Source organism: Bos indicus, chromosome 2 (genome assembly GCF_029378745.1).
Source record: "Bos indicus isolate NIAB-ARS_2022 breed Sahiwal x Tharparkar chromosome 2, NIAB-ARS_B.indTharparkar_mat_pri_1.0, whole genome shotgun sequence".
NCBI lineage: Eukaryota > Metazoa > Chordata > Mammalia > Artiodactyla > Bovidae > Bos > Bos indicus.
The window spans coordinates 61,404,833-61,427,519 of NC_091761.1; the positions used below are offsets into that span (position 1 = coordinate 61,404,833).

General features: G+C 35.5%; 1 protein-coding gene across 1 annotated transcript in view; it reads left to right on the forward strand.

The window, feature by feature from the left end:
• Window positions 1-22,687, forward strand: part of DARS1 (aspartyl-tRNA synthetase 1) — a 65,068-nt gene that overhangs the window by 39,032 nt on the left and 3,349 nt on the right. The window contains exons 5-13 of the mRNA XM_019973400.2: window positions 1,959-2,061; window positions 4,571-4,651; window positions 5,637-5,696; window positions 6,809-6,920; window positions 7,798-7,932; window positions 10,045-10,192; window positions 19,482-19,628; window positions 20,742-20,784; window positions 21,914-21,994. Coding sequence (XP_019828959.2) covers window positions 1,959-2,061; window positions 4,571-4,651; window positions 5,637-5,696; window positions 6,809-6,920; window positions 7,798-7,932; window positions 10,045-10,192; window positions 19,482-19,628; window positions 20,742-20,784; window positions 21,914-21,994 — 910 coding nt within the window. The remainder of the gene's footprint in view (window positions 1-1,958; window positions 2,062-4,570; window positions 4,652-5,636; window positions 5,697-6,808; window positions 6,921-7,797; window positions 7,933-10,044; window positions 10,193-19,481; window positions 19,629-20,741; window positions 20,785-21,913; window positions 21,995-22,687) is intronic.

A 22,687-nucleotide genomic window follows, 5' to 3' on the forward strand; every position in this document is an offset into this window, starting at 1 on the left:
CCTGATAATGGAATGCCTCCTCCTAGGGAGTTGAAGGAGGTGAAATAAGAGAACCAAATGAGCCAGGGACATAGCTCACTGTCTCAGTTGGAGTGCTAGTTGGGGCAGGTCAGATTACTCCATGATGCAACTCACTGATGAAGAAGGAAGAGAGAACCTACCCCGTAGAAACATGTAAGATAAGCAACAGAATTCTTACAAGCTCTGAATTATGTACTCGGGTATCAAGTTAACCCATGTGAACAAATAAAGCAGTGGTAGGTGGCAGTCACATTGTAGGAAGATTTCAGTGATCCTGGATTGCCAGTATCATAAGCCCTTTTATTAATAAACTGAAGCCTCTCTATCCCTTCTTATCTCAGAGGAGTCTTATCTTAGTTCACCAACTACTTCTTTTACCATAATAAGTTTTTTTAGTTTCTTCAGTACACAAGATGTTTAGCTATAGATATTAGGTGATAGGTCTAGTGCAGAGATTTATGAGAGTGTAAAAGATATAGATATATATATATTTAACGTAGTTGATAACAGACATTATAGAATTCTAGCTAGTGCAGCAAAGTGAATTGGAAATTTATCTGTCTTACTTCACGGCACTTAATCTATTATATCATCCTTTTCCAACCCAAATGTTTGTTGAAATGGTTTGTAATATAAGTTGTTAGATTTCTGGAATCTTGTCAGATAGCTCCATAACTAATAAGGACCCAGTTCCTTATCCAAATGAATAGACTTTTTCTTACGAAGGTTTAATCTTTTTATTGTTGTTTTGCTTTGTTTAGATTCTGGTCATCCATCTTGCAGAATTTTGCGTAGGGGTACTTGAGCCATGAGACCATAATGCAGAAGTTAACTGGAGTTTATGATAGCAGATAAACAGGGAGTCCAGGACAGATTTTCCTAATCCATTTTTGCCCTTTCTATTATGCCGGCTGCCCCAGGAAATCTACTATCTGTCAGTTGTCACTTTGGCATTTTTCTTCTTTCCTTCTCTTTTCAACTCACTTCTGTAGCTTCAGTTACCACCTGAGAGTTTTAACTAATAGTTTTACATGGGAATTTGCATTTGGCCAGTTGAACTGCCATCATACTGATATCACTCGCCAAGATCTAAAAGTTAAATTTTATCCTTTTCCACAAATGTACAGTGACATGTTCTGTCAGTACAAGAACATACACAGGAGGAGAGCTGATACATTTTGTATGGGAACCACCATTTTAGATTCCACTTTTTTTCCCTTGGTTATATATAGGAGACCAAAAAATAACCAGTTATCTCCAATTTTGAGTGTGTGGTATTCAAAATTCAAGTTTGCTATAGAATTAAATTGCCCAGGAGATCCAGTTTTTTACTCACAGTTTATATTTAGCTAGCTTCAGGTAGGCATTCTTAAACGAAAGTACACAATCCAGTAGAGTATCTGCCACAAATCCAGTGACAGTGTGCACTCAGAAGCTTTAGGCAACGATTTCACTGGAGCACTCTAATGTCCTCTTAGTGCCCTGAAATCTTTTCAGTTGACCTTCTATTATTTAATGTATTTCTACATTAATGTACTTCTATTACATACCAGTAACTGTGTTTATTGAAGCCAGTGTTTCTCTTTATGGGAAATGCTGATCTTAGTAAATTTTAACTGTGGGTAGGGAGATATTCTTTAATAAATAACTGAAGGACTTTTTCACAGTTCAGTGCTGGTCCTGTTATCTGTTATGTCTAGAGTATTTTATAAATGGTAACTAAATTATGGGGTCTGGAAAATTATCTCTTCAAGAAATTTCACAAGGTGTGCTACATGGTAGCTTATTATAAGTAGGTTAAAGTGACTGGCTTTATCTCAAGTGACTTACTATGGTAAAGAAGAATTTAATATATTCAGCTTTACTGATGAAACACCAAACAAGTTCTGACACCTCTGACAAGATGATTAAAGTTGGCAATGTTTTTCTTTTGACAGCATCAACAAAGAGAGCATCGTTGATGTGGAAGGTGTTGTGAGAAAAGTGAATCAGAAAATTGGAAGCTGTACACAACAAGATGTAGAGTTACATGTTCAAAAGGTAATTTTTTTCAAAATATAAAATTGTGTCCAGAAATAGATTTGAATAGTTCTTACAACTGTTCACATCAACTCTGTAATTAGAGTTGATATAAAATATTGAGATTTATAAATTGATTATTGACTCAACTAGTTTTTGTCATATAACAAACCACCTCAATACTTAGCAACTTAAAACAACAAACATTTATTATTTGTTCATGATTCTGTGCGGTAAGGGAGTTAGGGTCAGCATCTGCGATGCTTGATCTGTACCATGTGATATATCACCTGGGCTCACTGATGTTCCTGGGACATCTCTCCCTGTGACTCTCCTCATCCTGCAATCTAGCCCAGGCATGTTGACATGGTACATCTACCATAGCCACGTACGGGAAAGTATAAAACACATCTGAAAAGCTTTATTCACTATCATGAACCTATTTGGCTGTCAGCTTCTTTGAATGAAGGTTGATTCATTATACTAACTCTTATTAATCATTGTATTGCCTTATAATCATTGTATTTCTGGTATTTTACAGTATAGAGAAGTCAAAAGAGAGAATACCGTATCGAGCTTAGATACCAGCAATAACTTTTTCGCATAAGATTTATCCCACATTTATTTTCTTAGACATACAAACTAAAAATGTTACACGTGAATTCAAATACATTTAGTATTTTTGAAATAACCCTGCAATCTTGAACCTACAACCTACAGTCTCAGATCCAGACCTAGTTTGTATCCACAATATTCTTCACTGAATTTCTCTTATGGAGTAGTCCTTTCCCACTCTAACCCGTGTCTGTGTGTGTGTGTGTGTGTGTGTGTGTGTGTGTGTGTATACATGTCAGGTAGATGGACAAAAACAGATGGATGCAGAAAGACAGATTCATCCATACACACTACTTTGGGAGTAGAGGTTGTATTTAATTGAAATTTATTGTCATAAAACTCTTAAGACTTTGAAAATCTTATAATTTTTACTGACCTAACTTGCGAAATTAATTTGTTCTCTTTTTGTACGTCTTATTTCAAACTAACTGCACCAGGAAGTCTATAAGCTAATAAAGGCAAACTGATCTAAAGGTATGCTGACCAAGGGGGGAAAAAAAAAACCCTATCTTCCAAGTAACATCTTTTTCAACACTTGAATAAATAAGATATTAGTGACTAGAGCAAGTAAATGTATTTCTAAAATATTTTAATTACCTAAGATCCAGTTCAACCTTAATAAACATTAAATATAAAGCCTCCAAAGTGCTTGCAGACAAATTTTGCCTTAAGAAAAATAAAGTATCTCACAAAGCATAAAACACTGTATACTAAATAGAATTTTATAAGCTCTTTTATCATTTATTTATCTGGCCTGCAGTTACTGAGTAGTACCAAGCACTATGTGAAGTTCTGAGGATGAAAGTGGTCACAACCTAATGAAGGAGATTTTTCTACTAGTTAGAAAAATGAAAGAGGTAGCTGTCCAGATCTCCAGCTTTGCATTGGCGATCAAGTTTCTATTAACTAATCAAAGAGAAGCACAAAAACTTGGGTATAGGGGATAGCAACAAATGAGTTCTATTTTACTATGAATAGGACTGGAGTATCCTTCTGATACTTTTTCTTGAAGTGTCTGAGTTGAATGCTAAATGTGATTTACCAACTGGAAGAATATAATTTCCTTTCTGTAATTAAGTAAAGTCTGTTCTCCTCTTGTGCTTTAGCAGATTTTCCAGGAATAGTTGGGAAAAACTAATAGGGTAACATGCATTTAAGTGGCTGAAAAACCCAGTCTCCTTTATGATCTAACTGCTTTTTAGCACTAAAATGTGCATATACTTTGAATAAATATTGAGGGATCTTAACACCATAAAGAAACACCTTCTCCAGCAGCTCCCAACCAGGAGAGCAGCAGGAAGCGAGATATAATTGATACACTTGGTGAAAGAAGGCAGTGAAGGGATATTTAGAAAATGAACGAGGAAAGGAAAGGAAGGAGCAGTGCAGCAAAGTTGAGCTGACTTTGGTCCTGGTAGTGGAAACAGCCAGATACTGTTAACAGTTACGATAACTTATTTGTTAATGGCGCCTTCATACGATCAAAGTGTTTCCTTATTCTTTATTCCATTTGATTCTTAACACCAACCTCATTTTACAGAAGAATATTGAAGCTCTAGGTAAGGTGATTTGCCTGTGACAAGTTTCCTGTGACAAAAAGAGGCCTTAAGCCAGACTCCTCAACTACAGTTATTACTTGTTTATGATACTGGTGGGCACCTTAGAGTTTACAAAGTCTTCATACATATGTTATCTCATTTGACTATTCCAGCAACACAGGGATATAGACAAGAAATAACTATTAACCCCATCTTATAGGTGTAGAAACATGTGCCATCTTGTTTGATTTTAGCAAGTAGTTTCAGTTATGTATGCAAACAATGTTTCTCATGTTAAGTCAACTGTAGATTCTTTTAAGCAAAAGATAACAGGTTTTGTGTGCTTCTTGATATTTTTGGTAATCTCTCACTTTCAGATTTATGTGATCAGTTCAGCTGAACCCCGCCTGCCCCTGCAGCTGGACGATGCTGTTCGGCCTGAAGTGGAAGGAGAAGAGGTGAAAACTATACTTTTGAAATAATGTGCTTCCTGTGTATATTTAGTTTATAAAGCACTGAAAACTTGATGTCCTACTTTTGTAAGAAGGGTACCTATGAATTGATTTGAGCTTCATTTTCATTAAAAACTACTCTTACATTAAAAGTTCTCAAACTTTTTGCTCTTAGGATTCCTTTACATTTTTAAAAATAATTGACCCCCACAAGCTTTTATTTTTATAGGTATGTCTACCACCATTTACAGTATTAGAAGTTAAGACAAAATTTTTAATATTTATGACCTTATTAAAAATAATAATATAATTAGATTATGTGTCTGTGTATTCCTATATAAATAATAAAAACAGCAATAAGATATGAAATGTTTTTTTAATGTCAAGAGTAACATTGTGTTACGTGTCTATATTCTTGGTAATATCTGGCTCAGTACACAACGATTAGCCTTTCATATCTGCCTCAGCATTCATTCTGTTGTGTCTGCACACATCATTAAGCCTTTGGGAAACTTCTAAATATAGTCAGGAAAAAATGAGTGTTTGAAGATATTATTGTGAAAAATAGGTTTGACTTCACAAACTCTCTGAAAGTGTCTCACTGGTCCCCAAAACATACTTTGAGAACCACTGTTCTTTGTCAGCTTTTATTTGTTCCTTCCATTTTCAACTAGCAGGTAAACTCCAGGGATCAGTGATTGTGACAGTTGTTAATTATTCTGATATCCCAGTAATGAGTCAAAGGTTTGGGTGTGGGGGGTGGATAAAAAGCATTTAGCTTAATTCCTTCTCATTTCTGTTCTTTCAAGCTCTCTTTCTCTTAATAACTTCTCTCTGGCCCCACTTGTTTCTAGGATCTTTGATTAGGGGGTATAATGTGAACACACATGAATATACCTATTCTCATTTAAAAATTAACATGACTCTACAAATGTTGTTTGTGTCCTTAAAAAAAGTTAATAAAATCTGTTTTTTTTAATCCTTTTTTTAGGACGGAAGAGCTACTGTTAACCAGGATACGAGATTAGACAACAGAGTCATTGATCTTAGGGTATGCCTCATTTGTTTATTTAGTGACATGATTGTGCTGAAATCAAGGTGGGCAAGAATAACATACCTGACTCAGGTTTATAGAACTGATTGTCATTTGCTTATATGTAATATGATAATACAAGAAGTAATTTACCTGCCTGACCCTTCCTCTGAAAAGAATTGCAGGCAACAAGGGCAGTCAAGTAATAGTTCACAGGATACTGACTTGCTTCATTTTAAAATGACAGAGGAGTGTGAAGCTAATAAATGGGCTTACTTTCCAGGTAGTACCTGTTTCAAACAAGATAGTCAGCAAGAAAAAACATAATTAGTTTTCACTACATAATTGTGAAAGAAGTTCTGTGCACATTTTAGAATGATCAGGTAGAGATTAGCAGTTAATACCTCAATCCTTTGAATTTGATCTGAGCACAGAGTTCATAATAAAGAAGTAGTTGGCTCTGGTGGTATATATAGTAATCCCATACTTGGTCTTCTGTTTCCCTTTCTGGTTTGGTTGCAAGTGAAAGAGTTCAGTGGTTTCATCATCGTAGTAAAACCAATGTCATCTCTCATTTCTTAATATTTTGACCACATCTTCCTCCTCTTACTTAAATAATCTATCTAAAGCTTAAATGCTTTGTCACCTTAAGAGTTCTTTCTAACTTGTCTGTCCTTATTGTACACTCATTTTTTCCCTGATTATTTGCTTTTTGCCTGCTTTTCACCTTTTCCATTTTCATTTACAGTATATGGAAAAGGTTAGCAGTAATCAAAAGTTCTGTTAATACTACTTAGAAACCTCAGGTTTTTCATAATTTTGGCCACAATAGTTAGACATCCTACTGTATTGGCTATTTGTTCACAGAGGTTATTGGTTGTGCCTCTAACATTTGGCCTGAAAAGTATTTTTCTTTGATTGGAAATAAAAGAGCAAAATTGTAATTCTCCTTCTAGAATATGAAAAATTCTAAAATATATTCCTATACTGATTGTCATGCAACTAACTTTTCTCTCATATAATGAATTATTTTCTCTATGAACTTTCTGGGCATGTGGCCTGATTAGAAAGTACTCTGTCTCAGTTAATGTGTCAAATTGATTTAATTAGATTTTATTATTGTCTTATAGACATCAACTAGTCAGGCAATCTTCCGTCTCCAGTCTGGCATCTGCCATCTTTTCCGAGAAACTTTAACTAACAAGGGTTTTGTGGAGATCCAAACTCCTAAAATTATCTCAGGTATGCTTTATTTCTCTTAATTTTTTAAAATAAATTGGTTTCCCCGAAGTTGCTTCATATTCGATTTTTTATGGGGGATTTTTTTTCATTTGTTTTGTTTTTTAAGAATCCCAAGTGTTGCTTAAGGTTTATTGCTATGAGACTGTTTTGAAGACTATACTATACAGTAGCAATCAGATATCACTAACACTAGTAATACTAAATTCCCTATTTCAGGAGTCATTACATGATAATGATTATAAAATAAGTCAGTAACACATAAAGCAAGATTTTTTTGTTAATATAAGGTGCATCAGAAACTACTTTCCTGATGTAGATTTCTTTCTAATTGCTATTACAATTTTGTTTTTTATAAACTGCAATGTCAAGTTACTAGATACAGATACTACAGATGGGAATACCTCATTAATTCTTATTCTTAATGAGAAACTTATCTTAATCATTTTTAATCATTTAACTTTTTTATTTACTTAAATAACAATAAAATGTTATGAATGGATTTTAATTATGTTTAAAATTTGAACATGGCATTATTGATAATTAGGAAAGTATTAAGAAAATATCTTTTTTCCCATTTAAAAAAATTTTTTTATAACTTGAGAGTAGCTTTAATAGATTTAAAATTGATGTAGAAAGAGAGCATACATAGCCAAAGAAGTAAAATGGAGGTGTAGCCAAAGAAGTAAGTCTGTCCTAAATGTAAACTGTTTAGAATCAGATATATGATATATTAAGACTATAGTTTCTCTGCAATTCTTGATTTTCTAGTTGTCTCTTTTAGTGAAATACTTGAACCAAAAGTATAAACTGTTTTTACTAGAAATTTGCATTGATAAGTTTACAATTACTTGTAATAACTTAAATGTTTACATTTCAGCTGCCAGTGAAGGAGGAGCCAATGTATTTACTGTGTCATATTTTAAAAATAATGCATACCTGGCTCAGTCTCCACAGCTGTACAAGCAAATGTGTATTTGTGCTGATTTTGAGAAGGTTTTCTGTATTGGGCCAGGTAAGGTTTTTGGCAGTTACGGTTTTCTCAAAATTCATTAATTGTATCATAGTAATGGTTTTAGATCAGCCCTGGGTGTTCTTTGGAAGGAAGGATGCCAAAGCTGAAACTCCAGTACTTTGGCCACCTCATGCGAAGAGTTGACTCATTGGAAAAGACTCTGATGCTGGGAGGGATTGGGGGCAGGAGGAGAAGGGGACGACAGAGGATGAGATGGCTGGATGGCATCACTGACTCGATGGACATGAGTCTAAGTGAACTCCGGGAGTTGGTGATGGACAGGGAGCCCTGGCGTGCTGCGGTTCATGGGGTCGCAAAGAGTCGGACATGACTGAGCAACTGAACTGAACTGAATGGTTTTAGAAACACATTTTACATGCAGACATTTTGAAAGCTTACATCTTTTTATATGCTGACTACATAAACACTAGACTTTGAGGTAAAAAATGACAGTGTACTTAGGTAGACCTTCCAAATAATAAATTTTGTTGTCCTTGATAGCCCCTTTACTACTCTTGGAAGTTTACAAATGTGATACCAATTTTATTCCAAAGCTGTTCTATTTAACTGTTACTATTTGTACTGTTCTTAGTACTGTTAATATGCTAAAGCCCATTAGAAATTAGTACAAATGTATGATATTTAGTAGGTTATATTAACATAGTTTTTAAGATATAGTTGCTACAAGTCCAGTATGCACACATAATCATGTGACAGATTCTTTTATGAGACTAATTAATAAGCAAAAACTAGCTTTACTTCATTCTTTAAAACTCACCAAATATTTTATATATGTAAGTTTTTTGATGGCTTAATAAAAATTAAATACCTCCTAATAGAAAAACTGGCAAGATCATTAAGTTTTTTAGTTTTCTGAATCTATTAAACAATTATATGTTGAACACCTACTGCATGTATACAGCCTTGCTCTGGGTTCCATGTACATAAAAGAAGAATCAACCAGCACCTCTCAAATGTTAATGTGCACATGAGCCACCTGGGGACCTTGTTAAAATGCGGGTTCTGACCAGTAGGTCGGGGGTGAGGCTTAAGATTCTGCGGTTCTCACATGTTCCCAGGTACTGCTGATGCTGCCGATTTGCAGACAGACCATGCTTTGTGAAAGGAAAATCATTCTCCCTGCTTTCAAGACAGAATAAGACATGTATACATACAGCAGTCACAGGGAGTAATCAACTGATTTTCACAGCAAATAATCAGATTGTGCTGTGCAATCAGCAGATTGGTGTTAATTATACAGTATAGCGAGTGTAAAAAGGGGAAAAGATGGAATTTGCTAAAGTCACAATGAGAGAGTTCATACTGAAGTGGGCTCTAAGGACAGAGTAGGAGATACAGACAATGGGGATTGGCATTCTAGTCAGAGGAACCAAGATGAGTAAAGAGCATGGGAGGAAATAAAAATAAGACTAGTTAGTGTTAAGAAATGGGAAATACAGGATAGGACTAAATTATGAAAGCATGAAGGTTTTAAACATTTTGTCATTTTGTCTTACTACGATAGTCATCTGGGAACTATTGTAAGTTACTGAGCAAGGATGAGTTATAGAATATATCAATCTTGCAGTGATACGAAAAATGGAGCAGAGTAGAGTCAGGAAGACTGGAGAGGAGGAAAGGGCAGTGAGGATAATAGCAACTGGACTGAGGTAATGGCTGGAGTGTGTAATGTTACTTCATCTGCACAGATTTCATTTAGCTTGAGTCAAGTTTTAATAAAATTGAGAACTCACTATATTGAATCTGTTTTAATTATTGAGAAGGCACTTCAGAATCTTGCATTCCCTTGGGATTCTCATGAGTCTCATTTATTAATTGACATTTGTTAACAGCTTTTACTACTATAGGAATTTGTAATGAACTTGCCATCCATGAGAATGCTGAGACAGATGACTTATCAAAGATTTTTTTCCAACCCTATAATGATAATGAAATAGTGCCATTGGAGTACTAGTAAATAGAATTTTTGTATTTAAATCTCAGTTTATCCAAAATTTAAAACACCACTTACTATGCTGTGTAATGTATGCCAAGTATGTATTTACATACTATGTAAACACCATTTACCATTTTCTTTTATTAATGTTACAGTATTCAGAGCTGAAGACTCTAATACACACAGACATCTGACTGAATTTGTTGGCTTGGATATTGAAATGGCTTTTAATTACCATTACCATGAAGTTGTGGAAGAAATTGCTGACACTTTAGTGCAAATATTCAAAGGACTTCAGAAAAGGTAAAAATATATATATTTTATAACCTTAGATGAATATAATTTTTAAAGCAGTTTAAGATCTTCAAAATGAAGCAGTTCTTAAAACATATAAACTAAGTTTTTATTGAAAAAAAAATATATATGAAGATTTGCCAATTAGTTTATCAGTTAATTAGTGGGAAAATCCACACTCAAAAGAGTACTTCTGAATCCAAGTCAATTAGGGCTGCAGCCAGTTAACCTAGCTAATCTACCAGATTGTAAACAGCCTAACTATATTTGTTTTTTCCTCAATATTTTACATCCTGAATTTCTCAGTATAGAGCCTATGTTGCCTTTATAGCAGTTTATTATTTAAGAGGTAGTATGAGATAGTAGGACTTCCCAGGAGGCTCATTGGTAAAGAATCTGCCTGCCAGTGCAGAAGACTCTGGAGACACAGGTTCAATTCCTGGGTGAGGAAGATCCCCTGGAAGAGGAAATGGCAACCCACTCCAGTATTCTTGCCTGGAGAATCCCATGGACAGAGGAACCTGGCAGACTACAAGTCCTTGGGGTTTGCAAAGAGTTGGACATGACTGAGCAAGAAAGCACAGGGAGGAAACAGTATTTCAGAGTTTCAACTCAGCTAGGTCCAGGTAGCCTGAGATTGAATCCCAAGTTTGCTATGTATCTTGTGTGGGCATTTTGGAAGTTATATAACTCTGTGCCTCAGTTTCCTCTGCTGTTACAAGTGAAGATAATATTATTACTTACCTCAAAGTTAAAGAGTCCCTTTAGTCTTTCAGTTTCTAATCTTTACTGAATCTGTGTAAGTTAAGCCTATGTTGGGACTGTTTAATTTTTCAATCAGTTTATATTTACAGTGAGTGCTTAGTAGAAATTAGAAACTAGTATACTGAAGGGACTTTCAGCTTATTTGGGCCTGGTGAATTGATACATTTATAGAAATTATTAGGCATGTTCTGGGTGTTCAGAAAATTGAATTATGTAAAATGTGCACTTTCTGTACAACCTTTAAACTGGCAAATAGTTTCTGCCTTAAAAGGGCATTAGAAATTGTTTTCTTATGATAATGTTTAAAATAGAGAAAAGAAGAAAAGATGGGAAGCATGTTAACTAGGATCAAGAGTGTCTTTTTTTCTCTTTTCTTTTCTCCATACTTTTGAGAGTACTCTAAGTATTAAGTTGCATATGACAGGTTTATCTAGTGCTTTGATAACTGATGAAGGATTGTATTTAAAATTTCTATTTGAAGACCACTGTTTTTTTCCCCTCATGACATTTATTGTTTTCTTTCTGATTTTACAAGCAATACATGTTTATTGCAGACAGCTAGAAATAAAAGCATAAAATAAAAATTAACAATCCACCTAATCCTACCCCCCAAAGAATAACCATTAATGTCTTGATGCCTTTTTTAATAGAGGTATAAGTGACCTATCCACTATTTGATTCCAGTGCACAACATAGTGATTCCATATTTCTGCAATATAATTGACTGGATTTCTCATGCTGTACCTTTCATCCCATGACTTTTGTTTTTTTTTCCCTTTGTAACTGGGAATGTCTTTTTCTTAATCCCCCTTACCTATTTCACTCATCACCCAAGCCCCCTCTACTCTGGTAACTACTAGTTTGTTCTCTGTAACTGTGTCTGTTTCTGTTTTGTTAATTTGTTTTGTTTTGTTTTGTTAGATTCCACTTACAAGTAAAACCATACGGTATTTGTCTTTCTCTGTCAGACTTATTTCACTTCATATAATACCCTCTCAGTTCAGTTCAGTTCAGTCACTCAGTCGTGTCCAACTCTTTGTGACCCCATGAATTGCAGCACACCAGGCCTCCCTGTCCATCACCAACTCCCGGAGTTCACTCAGACTCACGTACATCAAGTCGGTGATGCCGTCCAGCCATTTCATCCTCTGTCGTCCCCTTCTCCTCCTGCCCCTATTTCCTCCCAGCATCAGAGTCTTTTCCAATGAGTCAACTCTTCGCATGAGGTGGCCAAAGTACTGGAGTTTCAGCTTTAGCATCATTCCTTCCAAAGAACACCCAGGACCGATCTCCTTTAGGATGGACTGGTTGGATCTCCTTGCAGTTCAAGGGACTCTCAAGAGTCTTCTCCAACACCACAGTTCAAAAGCATCAATTCTTCAGCACTCAGCTTTCTTCACAGTCCAACTCTCACATCCATACATGACTACTGGAAAAACCATATACTTGACTAAACAGACCTTAGTTGGCAAAGTAATGTCTCTGCTTTTGAATGTTATCTAGGTTGGTCATAACTTAATACCCTCTATATTCATCTGTATTGTCACAGATGACAAGATTTCATTCTTTTATGGTTAATATTCCAGTGTGTGTCCGTGTTGTTGTTTAGTTGCTCAGTTGTGTCCAACTCTTTGAGACCCCATGGACTATAGCCCTTCAGGCTCCTCTCTCCATAGGATTTTCCAGGCAAGAATATAGGAATGGGTTGCCATCTCCTTCTCCAGCGTGTTTGTATATATATGTGTGTGTGTCTGTGTGTGTGTATATACACACTACATCTTCTTTATTCATCTATCAGTGAACATTTAGGTTGCTTCCATATCTTGACTGTTGAAATCATAATGCTGAAATGAACTTGGGATAAATATATATATATTTTCAAATTAGTTTTTTTTAATTTCTTCAAAAAATATCCAGAAATGGAACTGCTAAATTGTATCTAATTTTTTGAGGATGTCTGTACTGTTTTCCATGGTGGTTAATTACTACCAACAGTACACAAGGTATATTCCCTCTATACCTTTGTTGAGAGTTTTTATCATAAATGGACATTGAATTTTGTCAAAAAGTTCTTTGTTGAGATGATAATATGATTTTTATTCCTGAGTTTGTTAATGTGGTGGATCACACTGATTAATTTGTGGGTGTTGAACCATCTTTGCATTCCTGGGATAGACCCCAGTTGATCATGGTGTATGATCCTTTAAATATATTATTGATTTCAGTTTGCTAATTTTTAAGGATTTTTGCGTATCATTTCCTTTTTGTCTGGTTTTGGTATCAGTGTGATGCTGGTTTTATAGAGTGAGTTCAGAAGCATTTCTTCCTCTGGAACTTTTTTGAAGAGGATGAGAAGTTAATTCTGTAAATGTTGGTAGAATTCACCTCTGAAGCCATCTGGTCTTGGACTTTTGTTTGTTGGGAGTATGTTTTTTTATTACTGATTCAACATCATTACTGTTAATTGTTCTATTCACATCTTCTATTTCTTCCTGATTCCGTCTTAGGAGATTTCACATTTCTAGGAGTTTGTCCATTTCTTCTGGGTTGTTCAGTTTATTGGCATATATGTATTCATAATAATCTCTTACGACCCTTTATATTTCTGTGGTGTCAGTTGTAACTTCTTTTTCATTTCTGATGCTACAGATTTGGATTCTCTTTTTTTCTAGTCTATTTTATTTCTTTTTACTCTGATCATTATTACTTTTTTCCTTTTAGTAACACTGGGCTTTGCTTGTTTCTTTCTCATTCCTTTAAGTCAGGTTAGGTTGTTTAAGACTTTTCTTACTTCCTGAGGTAGGCTTTTATCACTGTAAACTTCCCTTAGAACTGTGTTTGCTGCATCCTGCAGACTTTGGATTGATGTGTTTGTTTTCATTTGTCTCTCAGTATTTTTTTGTTTCTTCTTTAATATTTTCTGTAACCCATTGGTTGTTTAGAACCATATTGTTTAGCCTCCATGTGTTAGTGGTGATTGCTGGGGTTTTTTTGTTTGTTTGTTTTTCACCTTGTAGTTGATTTCTAGTCCCTTTGCGTGTTGTCAGAAAAGATCCAGGATAGGATTTTAATTTTAAGTTTACTGAGGCTTGTCTTGTGGCCCACTGTGTGATCTATCCTGGAGAATGTTCCTTGTGTACTTGAAAATAATGTGCATCCTGCTGCTTTTGGATGGAATGGTGTGTGTGTGTGTGTGTGTGTGTGTGTGTGTGTGTGTGTGTGTGTGTGTCTGTTAAGTTCATTTCACCTAATGTGTTTTTGAGGCCAGTGTTTCCTTATTGATTTTCTGTCTGGGTGATCTGACTATGGATGTAAGTGGGGAGTTAAAAGTCTTCTCTTTTGTGTTATTGTGTTATTTTTCCTTTATGTTTGTTAATATTTGCTTTATTATTTAGGTGCTCCTATGTAGGGTATATTTATAGTTGTTAGATCTTCTTGTAGAATTGATCCCTTTATCGTTATGTAATGTCCTTCTCATTTCCATTTGCATGGAACGTTTGTTTCCATCCTCTTACTTTTGGTTGGAGTGTGTCTTTAGATCTGAGATGAGTCTCTCGCAGACAACATATGTATGGACCTTGTTTGTTTTATCCATTCAGGCACTCTGTGTCATTTGGAGCATTTAGTCCATTTACATGTAGTATGTTCTTATTGCTATTTTGTAAATTGCCTTCAGGTTTTTAAATTTATTTTTTGTTTCTCCTTTTTTCTTCTTATGACTTGATGATTATCTTTAGTGTCAATATAAATTCCTTTCTGTCTTGTGTGTGTATCTATTATAGATTTTTGGCCTATGGTTACCATGAGGTTTATATATAGCAACCTATATATGTAGGTTCAGCTTGAGTGATTTCCACCAGTTGGTCTTCCAGTATACTAATCTGTTCCTCTGTATCATCTAATCTCCTTAGAGGAGTATCATCTAATCTACTTATGGGAGTTCCCTTGTATGTAACCAGTTACTTTTCCCTTGCTGCTTTTAATATTCTCTGTCTTTAATTTTTGCCTAATTACAGTGTGATAAGGAAGGTACAGGGCTTCCCCAGTAGCTCAGCTGGTAAAGAATCCGCCTGCAATGCAGGAGACCCCAGTTTGATTCCTGAGTTGGAAAAATCCCCTGGAGAAGGGATAGGCTACCCACTCCAGTATTCTTGGGCTTCCCTGGTAGCTCAGACAGTAAAGAATCTGCCTCTAATGCAGGATACCTGGATTGGGAAGATCCCCTGGAGGAGGGCATGGCAACCCACTCCAGTATTCTTGCCTGGAGAATTGCCATGGACAGGGAGCCTGGCAGGCTACAGTCCATGGAGTTGCAAAGAGTCAGACATGACTGACTAAGCACACACAGTGAACTTGTGGACTTCTTTGGGTTGATCTTATTTGGGACTCTTTGTATACTTCCTGGGCCTGGATATTTTTTTCCTTTCCAAGGTTAGGGAAGTTTTTGGCTGTTATGTCTTTAACTGCATTCTCTGCCCCTTTCTTTTCCTTCTTTGATTTGTATAATGTGAATGTCAGTGTGCTTGATGTTGTCCCAGAGGTCACTTAAACTGTCCTCATTTTTTTTGTTTGTTTCAATTTTTATTGGAGCATGTAGTTGATTTACAATGTTGTGTTAGTTTCTCCTGTACAGTAAAGTGAATTGGCTATATGTATACATATATCCCCTCTTTTTTGGATCACCTTCCCATTTAGGTCACCATCGAGCACTGAGTAGGGTTCCCTGAACCTCTACAGTATGTTCTCAGTAGTTATCTATTTTATACATAGTATCAGTAGTGTATATATGTCAATCCCTATCTCCCAGTTCCTCCTACACCCCTCCTCCCGCCTTGGTTTCCACACCTTTGTGCTCAACATCTTTGTCTCCATTTCAGTTGAGCAAAATTAATATCTGAACCATTTTTCTAGATTCTACATATATGTATTAATATACAATATTTGTTTTTCTGACTTCACTTTTTTTTTAACTTTTTATTTTGTATTGGGGTATAGCCAATTAACAATGTTATGATAGTTTTAGGTGAACAGCGAAAGGACTCAGCCATACGTATACACGTATCCATTCTCCTTCAAACTCCCCTCCCATCTAGGCTGCCACATAACATTGAGCAAAGTTGCATGTGCTATACAGTGGGTCCTTATTGGTTATCCATTTTAAATATAGCAGTGTGTATATGTCCATCCCGAACTTCCTAATTATCCCTTCCCCCAACCTTCCCCCTGGCAACCATAAGCTCATTCTCAAAGTCTCTGAGTCTGTTTTTGTTTTGTAAACTCTCCTCATTTTTAATTTTTCTTTTTATATGTGTATTAGGTAGGTTAATTATGTTTCCTGATCTTGGAGAAATGGCCTTATGTTTGAGACATCCGGTAGGGCCCAGCGACACACTCGCCTCTGTTCAGCAGAGCAATATGTTCTAGGGATGCCTGCTATACACGAGCTATGTGGGCCCTCCTGACAGGGCTGACTTCTGTGGGCATACTGGTGGGCTTGGATGGCTCCCAGCCCAGTTGGTGGCCAAGTGCTGCCTAGTGCTGAAGCTTCTGGTTACTGGTGGACAGGACAGGTCTTCCAGAACTGATGCTGGCCCACTGTTTGGTGGGACCCAGTCCTGGGCCCTCTGTTGGACATGGCCAAATCCTGGGGTAGCTGAGGTGTTTTGAGCAGGGGGTCTACAGCTGCTACTGGCCTGATGGTGGGTGGCATTATATCCCCGTGTGGCTGACTGCTTGGCCTGGGGCTTCCCAGGACTAGTGCTAACTGGCTGGTAGGCTAGACCTGAAACTTGCTCCAATAGGCTAGAGGGAGAATTCCAAGATAGTGCTTGCCAGCATCAGTGTCTTCATGATAGAATGAACTCCCCAAAATGGATGCTGCTAATGTCTGTCCCCAGGGGTAAATCTCAGTTGCCTCCTGCCTCTTTAGGAGGCTCTACAAGATCAACAAGTGAATCTGACCCAGGCTCCTTTCAAACTACTGCTTCTGCCCCAGGTCTCGAGATTTTACATGTTCCCTCTAAGTGGATTCACTGTTTCCTACAGGCCTTCAATTCTCCCAAGCGCCTGCCCCACTGGCCTTCAAAGTCAGGCCTTCTAGAGGGTGCTTGTCTTCCTGGTGCAGGATCCCTAGCCTAGGGAGCCCAGTATGGGACTCAGACCTCTCATTCCTTGGAAGGGATCTCTCCTTTGTGGGTTGCCTGCCTGGGGATGTGAATATTGACTCTGCCACATCTCTGCTGCTCCTACCTGTCTTGTTGTGGTTACTTCTTTATATCTTTGGTTGTAGAATATATTTTATGCTTGCCTTCAGGTCATTCTTATTGATAGTTGCTCTGTAAATAGTTGTAATTTTGGTGTGCCCATGGGAGGAGGTAAATTCAAGGTCTTCCTATTCTATGATCTTGGCCACTCCTCCCTACTTTCTTTTTTTTTTTTTTTAACTCTTTTTTCTCTGAAACATTTCTATACAGTTTATTTTAAGCAACTTCCATTCAGATAGTCTGTAGAACAACTAATGTCTCCCTGTAAAACAAAATATCTTTTGAAACTACAGTTAAGGAATAGAGCTTTTCTCATTATTTGTTTACTATATATTTTAAAAATTTATTTATTTGGCTGTACCAGGTCTTAGTTGTGGCACATGAGCTCTTCCTTTTGGCATGTGAGGTCTTTAGTTGTGGTGCTAGGGGGATCTAGTTCCCTGACCAGGGTTTCACCTGGGCCCCCTGCATTGGAAGCCCACGGTCTTAAGCCACTGGACCACCAAGGAACTCCCTCCCTCATTTTTTTTACATTTTTATTTCATTTACATTTATAATTGAAGAAAGTTTATGAAGCTCATTTATTTTAGGTATTGATATCTTCTCTACTTAATATTGGAAGTGGAATTTCCGCTTTGGTTTTTGTAACAGAGCAAGCATGATTTGAGCACTTGGGATTAATCAAATCTCTGCTTACAAATTAGAGATTCAGACACCATTATCACTGGGCTTAATGGGTAGGCTTAAGATGGCAACTTGGAAATAAAAACCTTCTTCCTGTCTTCTATACATCATTTAGGAATTTTAAGTTTCTGTGTCAGTTGTAAATTGGGTTATTTGGTGGTTGTCTTATCCCTCTCGTGTTTATCATTAGTACTTATCTCTAACAGAAGAATAAACAAACGTATTTTAAAATATTGATATTCATATTTCTATTACCATTGATTAACATGAATGGGGGTTAATGTTCAAAGCAAAACACTTTAAAAATTAATTCTTGGGGTCATTTTAACCCATCATGTCAGGATTTGAATAAATCAATGATTTCTTCTGAATATAAACATACTTTTTTCAATTCTGTTGATGATGAAAAAATTTAAATATCATACATTAAAAGGGTAGACTAGCCTAATGAACCCCCACATACTTATCACCCAATTTCAACCATTGTCAATCCATGGCCAGTTTCATTTTACACATTTCCCTCCATGCTCTGTTATTCTGAAGCAAATCTCAGCTACCATTTCATCCATAAATACTTTAGTGAAACTACATTTTTAATCTTGCCATCCTCTACGGCAGCAGTTTACTGCAATGAACATTTGTTATATTTAGAAGATAGACAATGAACATACTATAGGGATTATTAAAATGGGAAAGAAATAGGCACTCTCCTAAACAAACTTATGGTATAGTGGGAATCGGGGAAGACAAGACAATATTCATTAATTTGGTCTTCCTCAATGATGACAAATGTTGTTAAAGTATTAAAAATCAGATTTTTTTAGTGCCTCAAAATGAGTATTTTATGTTTCTAACAGTGCTAGTTGATATGAATTATAAAGGAAGTTTTTTATCCTGTGATGCCACTGCAGTGACAAATAATACAGGATTGAGAAATGATGTTAAATATTTTTTAAAGTATTTTGCATTTAATTATTTAACTTAATTTCTTGGTAACAGTTTTTTTTTCTGATGCATACACTAATTCAAAGAATGATTTTATGTGACATAAACAGGGACTCAATACCTACTAGATACTTTTTCCTTAGATGGTGTTTCTACTACTAATGAGCTTGAAAGTCCCTGAGGCAATTTCTACACTGAGGCTGAACTTACAGGAAAGAGCTTTGCTCTAAAAGTATTTCCTTTTGTTATCTCTGAATTCAAAATAGTTACCAGTGGAAACATGGAAGAGTAGTGCAATAGGCTCTTGGGTCCGTGCCAATTGGCCTCTTGAGTACAGGCTCCCTCAACCTCCCTAGGATATCTGGCGATGAGTGGGGTGAGCAGGAAAAGGCATGTTTCCACCCTGGAACCTGCTCAGGTTGCCCTTTTCTCATCACTGCACATGTAGTTAATTCCTCTAAAATGTTAAAAAATGTTTCTTTGTTTTAAAAAAAAAATGTGTATCAAGTGTATGGAAGAGCAAAGCTGTATGTTCCTTCTACATTATTGGTTACAATTTTTCTTTAATTTACGTGTTGCCACAGTGATCTCTTGTGTTCAAAACATTTATTTCACATTTTTATTAACTCTTGTACAAATAGGTTTCAAACTGAAATTCAGACGGTGAATAAACAGTTCCCATGTGAGCCATTCAAATTTTTGGAGCCAACTTTAAGACTAGAATACTGTGAAGCATTGGCTATGCTTAGGGAAGCTGGAATTGAAATGGGAGATGAAGAAGATCTAAGGTTTGTTTGTATTTGTGATTTTTAAAACTTTAGTAATTAGATTTAAGATATGAAAGAATGAATATATTTTCACCTACTTGGTAAACTTAAGTTTTATTAACTTTGGTTATATAGTATGATGCTATTTTGTTCAATGTGTGATCTGAAATAAACTGTTATGTTTAATGTGGTTTGCCTAAGCGTTAATATTTTTGCATGTTAAGGTGTGAAACTTTTAACAATCTCTAAAAGTTATGCAAGTCTCTGTTCTCTAGTTGATATACTATATTTTATTATCTAAATTCAGATCAAATAATTTATAATTTTGAAATGATAGTTTAATAAAGATTGGAGATTTCTACTTATATTTTATTCAGGGATTCTTAAGTTAAAATACTTTAAGCCAACACAATGATTCATAATTGATATCAGAAGGAAGAGAGGATTATTATTAATTTGGGGGGTGTTTTTTTTAACATATTTCACTCAAAACCCTCATTTACTTTTATTTGTTTAATAAATATATATATGTGCGTATATGTATATACGCACATACGTATATTGTTTTAATCATCCTCTACATTGCTAGATGACAATTTAAGGAAAACCATAAATTCTTTAATTTGGGTGATATTTTTGTATGTATTTTGGAAATTTTTCTTAAATAGAATAGAACTTAAATTGGTTTATATATACACTATTATATTTTACTTTGAAATACTGATTTTTCTTTTATAAACCTTTAATAAAGAATAACAAAAAAGAGAAAAACCATTTTGCCATAGAACCATTTTAATGGCAAGAGTAGTCTATGTTGGTGTAGTAGACTTTCATTATATGTAATTGTAGGAAACTACTTCATCCATGTTATTTCTGAATGGGTGGATTGCTAAATTCCTTTTATACTTTTATTTAAATATTGTTGAGTAGCACCGACTAACGTTCCCAGGTATGCCTGTGAATGGTTTCCAGTAGTCGTTGCCTTTTTTAAAAGGAGCAGAATAGACAGCTGTGTATTTTGGCTAAATTTTTTATCCTCTGAGAACTTTAAATAGAAGAGGTTCCTTATAAACCTCAAACTCTTTTAAGTTGCTGTTTGATCTTCAGACACCTGATTTCATGTTTCTTTTGCAGTACACCAAATGAAAAACTGTTGGGTCGTTTGGTAAAGGAAAAGGTAGGACTCTTATGCATGCTGGATTTCTTTTTCTAAATCTGAAACATATCTAAATTGTCAGATTAGTTAGACAGGACCTCAAGATGATTGAAATTATTTGGAAATGGTCTTCCCTGACTACCCTTGCAGACTCGTGGGACTAGAGGGTGAATGAATTTTTTTTCTGCCTTTTACATGAAGGCTGCTTTCCTATCTTATTTTTCTATAAAACTCCAAAGAAGAGAAAAGCTAAACTGAGTGCAGTCTTGAAAGAAATTAAAAGAATTGTGTAATTGAATAAAAACAGTCCTTGAGCTCCTCCTGCTGGTTGAACTCAAAATGGTTCAACAGACTGGGGAACAAGTCTGAAACTGCACAGTACTGAGTTCATACCTTTAAAACACTATTTCAGTGGAGCCAGTTTCAGCACTGTTGACATTCCCTCTAGACCCCAATTTTAGGAAAAATGTTTAACATCAAAACAGTTAAAACATGACTGTTTCCTTTTAATTAAATGTAGGTCACATAGTAAATATTCTTTTTAACAAAGATATCATAATTTCATGTTAATATTATTCATGTCAATTGTTTTCATTTGAGAAAAATACTAAATTTATTGTAGACATCTTAGTGAAAATGTAAATCATTGGGGAAATAATCAAGGTTTTTTGAAGATAAAAGACGTCAGTTTTATTTATAGATTTAATGTAGTTTTTGTAAAACCCAACGTGATTTAGGATAATTTAACAAGAACAGTTTTAAAATACATCTGGAAAATTAAATGAGCTAGAATTGCAATGGAAAAAGGTGAAAATAAGTTTATCACAGCATAGTTTTCAGCGGAGGAGAAATTGAGAAGAGAGTACATGTCCAAAAAAAGAAAAAGAAAAATGCTTATGTGAACTATGATTGAATAATCCACAGCTCCTAAAAATTAAGCATATTGGAAGAATTTATAACATCATGGCAAAATACTGTAGGATACAGCTGTAAGAAGCAGAACAGTTATTGTATATAGAGTGTAATTACAGTAATTTTGAAGAACAAAACTTATGTATAGAAAAAAAAATAATTACCAAATGGTAGCCTTCTTTTTACTTTCATTAAATGTCTTAAAAATCTGTTTTAATCATATTTATTCTTTTTATAGTATGATACCGATTTTTATATTCTTGATAAATATCCATTGGCTGTAAGACCTTTCTATACCATGCCTGACCCACGAAATCCTGTAAGTAATTTGATTTTAAATAACCTGTTTCGGGGAAGAGGGAAAACTTTATTGTCACTGTGTCACATTATACAGTGGAAATAATGGTTTTCATTAATAACTTGCAGTTTTAAAAGACACATTTCTATATGTATTACTACTAGTTTCTGTCAATTCGGGTCAAAGTGATATTGTAAAATTTGAATATTCTAGCAAATTAGTCCCCAAAACCTGTATTAAAAATAATTTTCATGTATCATTTTTAAAGATATATGAAGAAGAAATACTATATAAATAACAAATAGTATTAATAGACTTGAAGACTTTATCAAATCATTTTATCATTGACCTTGAACTAAGAACTCACATTCTATCCAGGTGAAAGTGAAGTAGCTCAGTCGTTTCCGACTCTTTGCGACTTGGTGGATTGTAGCCTACCAGGCTCCTCCCTCCATGGGATTCTCCAGGCAAGAATACTGGAGTGGGTTGCCATTTCCTTCTCCAGGGGATCTTCCCAACCCAGGGATCGAACCTGGGTCTCCCGCATTGCAGGCAGACGCTATCCTGGTAGTTAATCTAAATCATGTGTTGTGGCCTTTCACCTGTTTTCCTTTGCATTTGTTCCCCAACTTTAGTGAGTATCAGAATCACTCGGAGGGCCTTTAAAACACAGATTGGGGCTTCCCTGATGGCTCAGTGGTAAAGAATCCACCT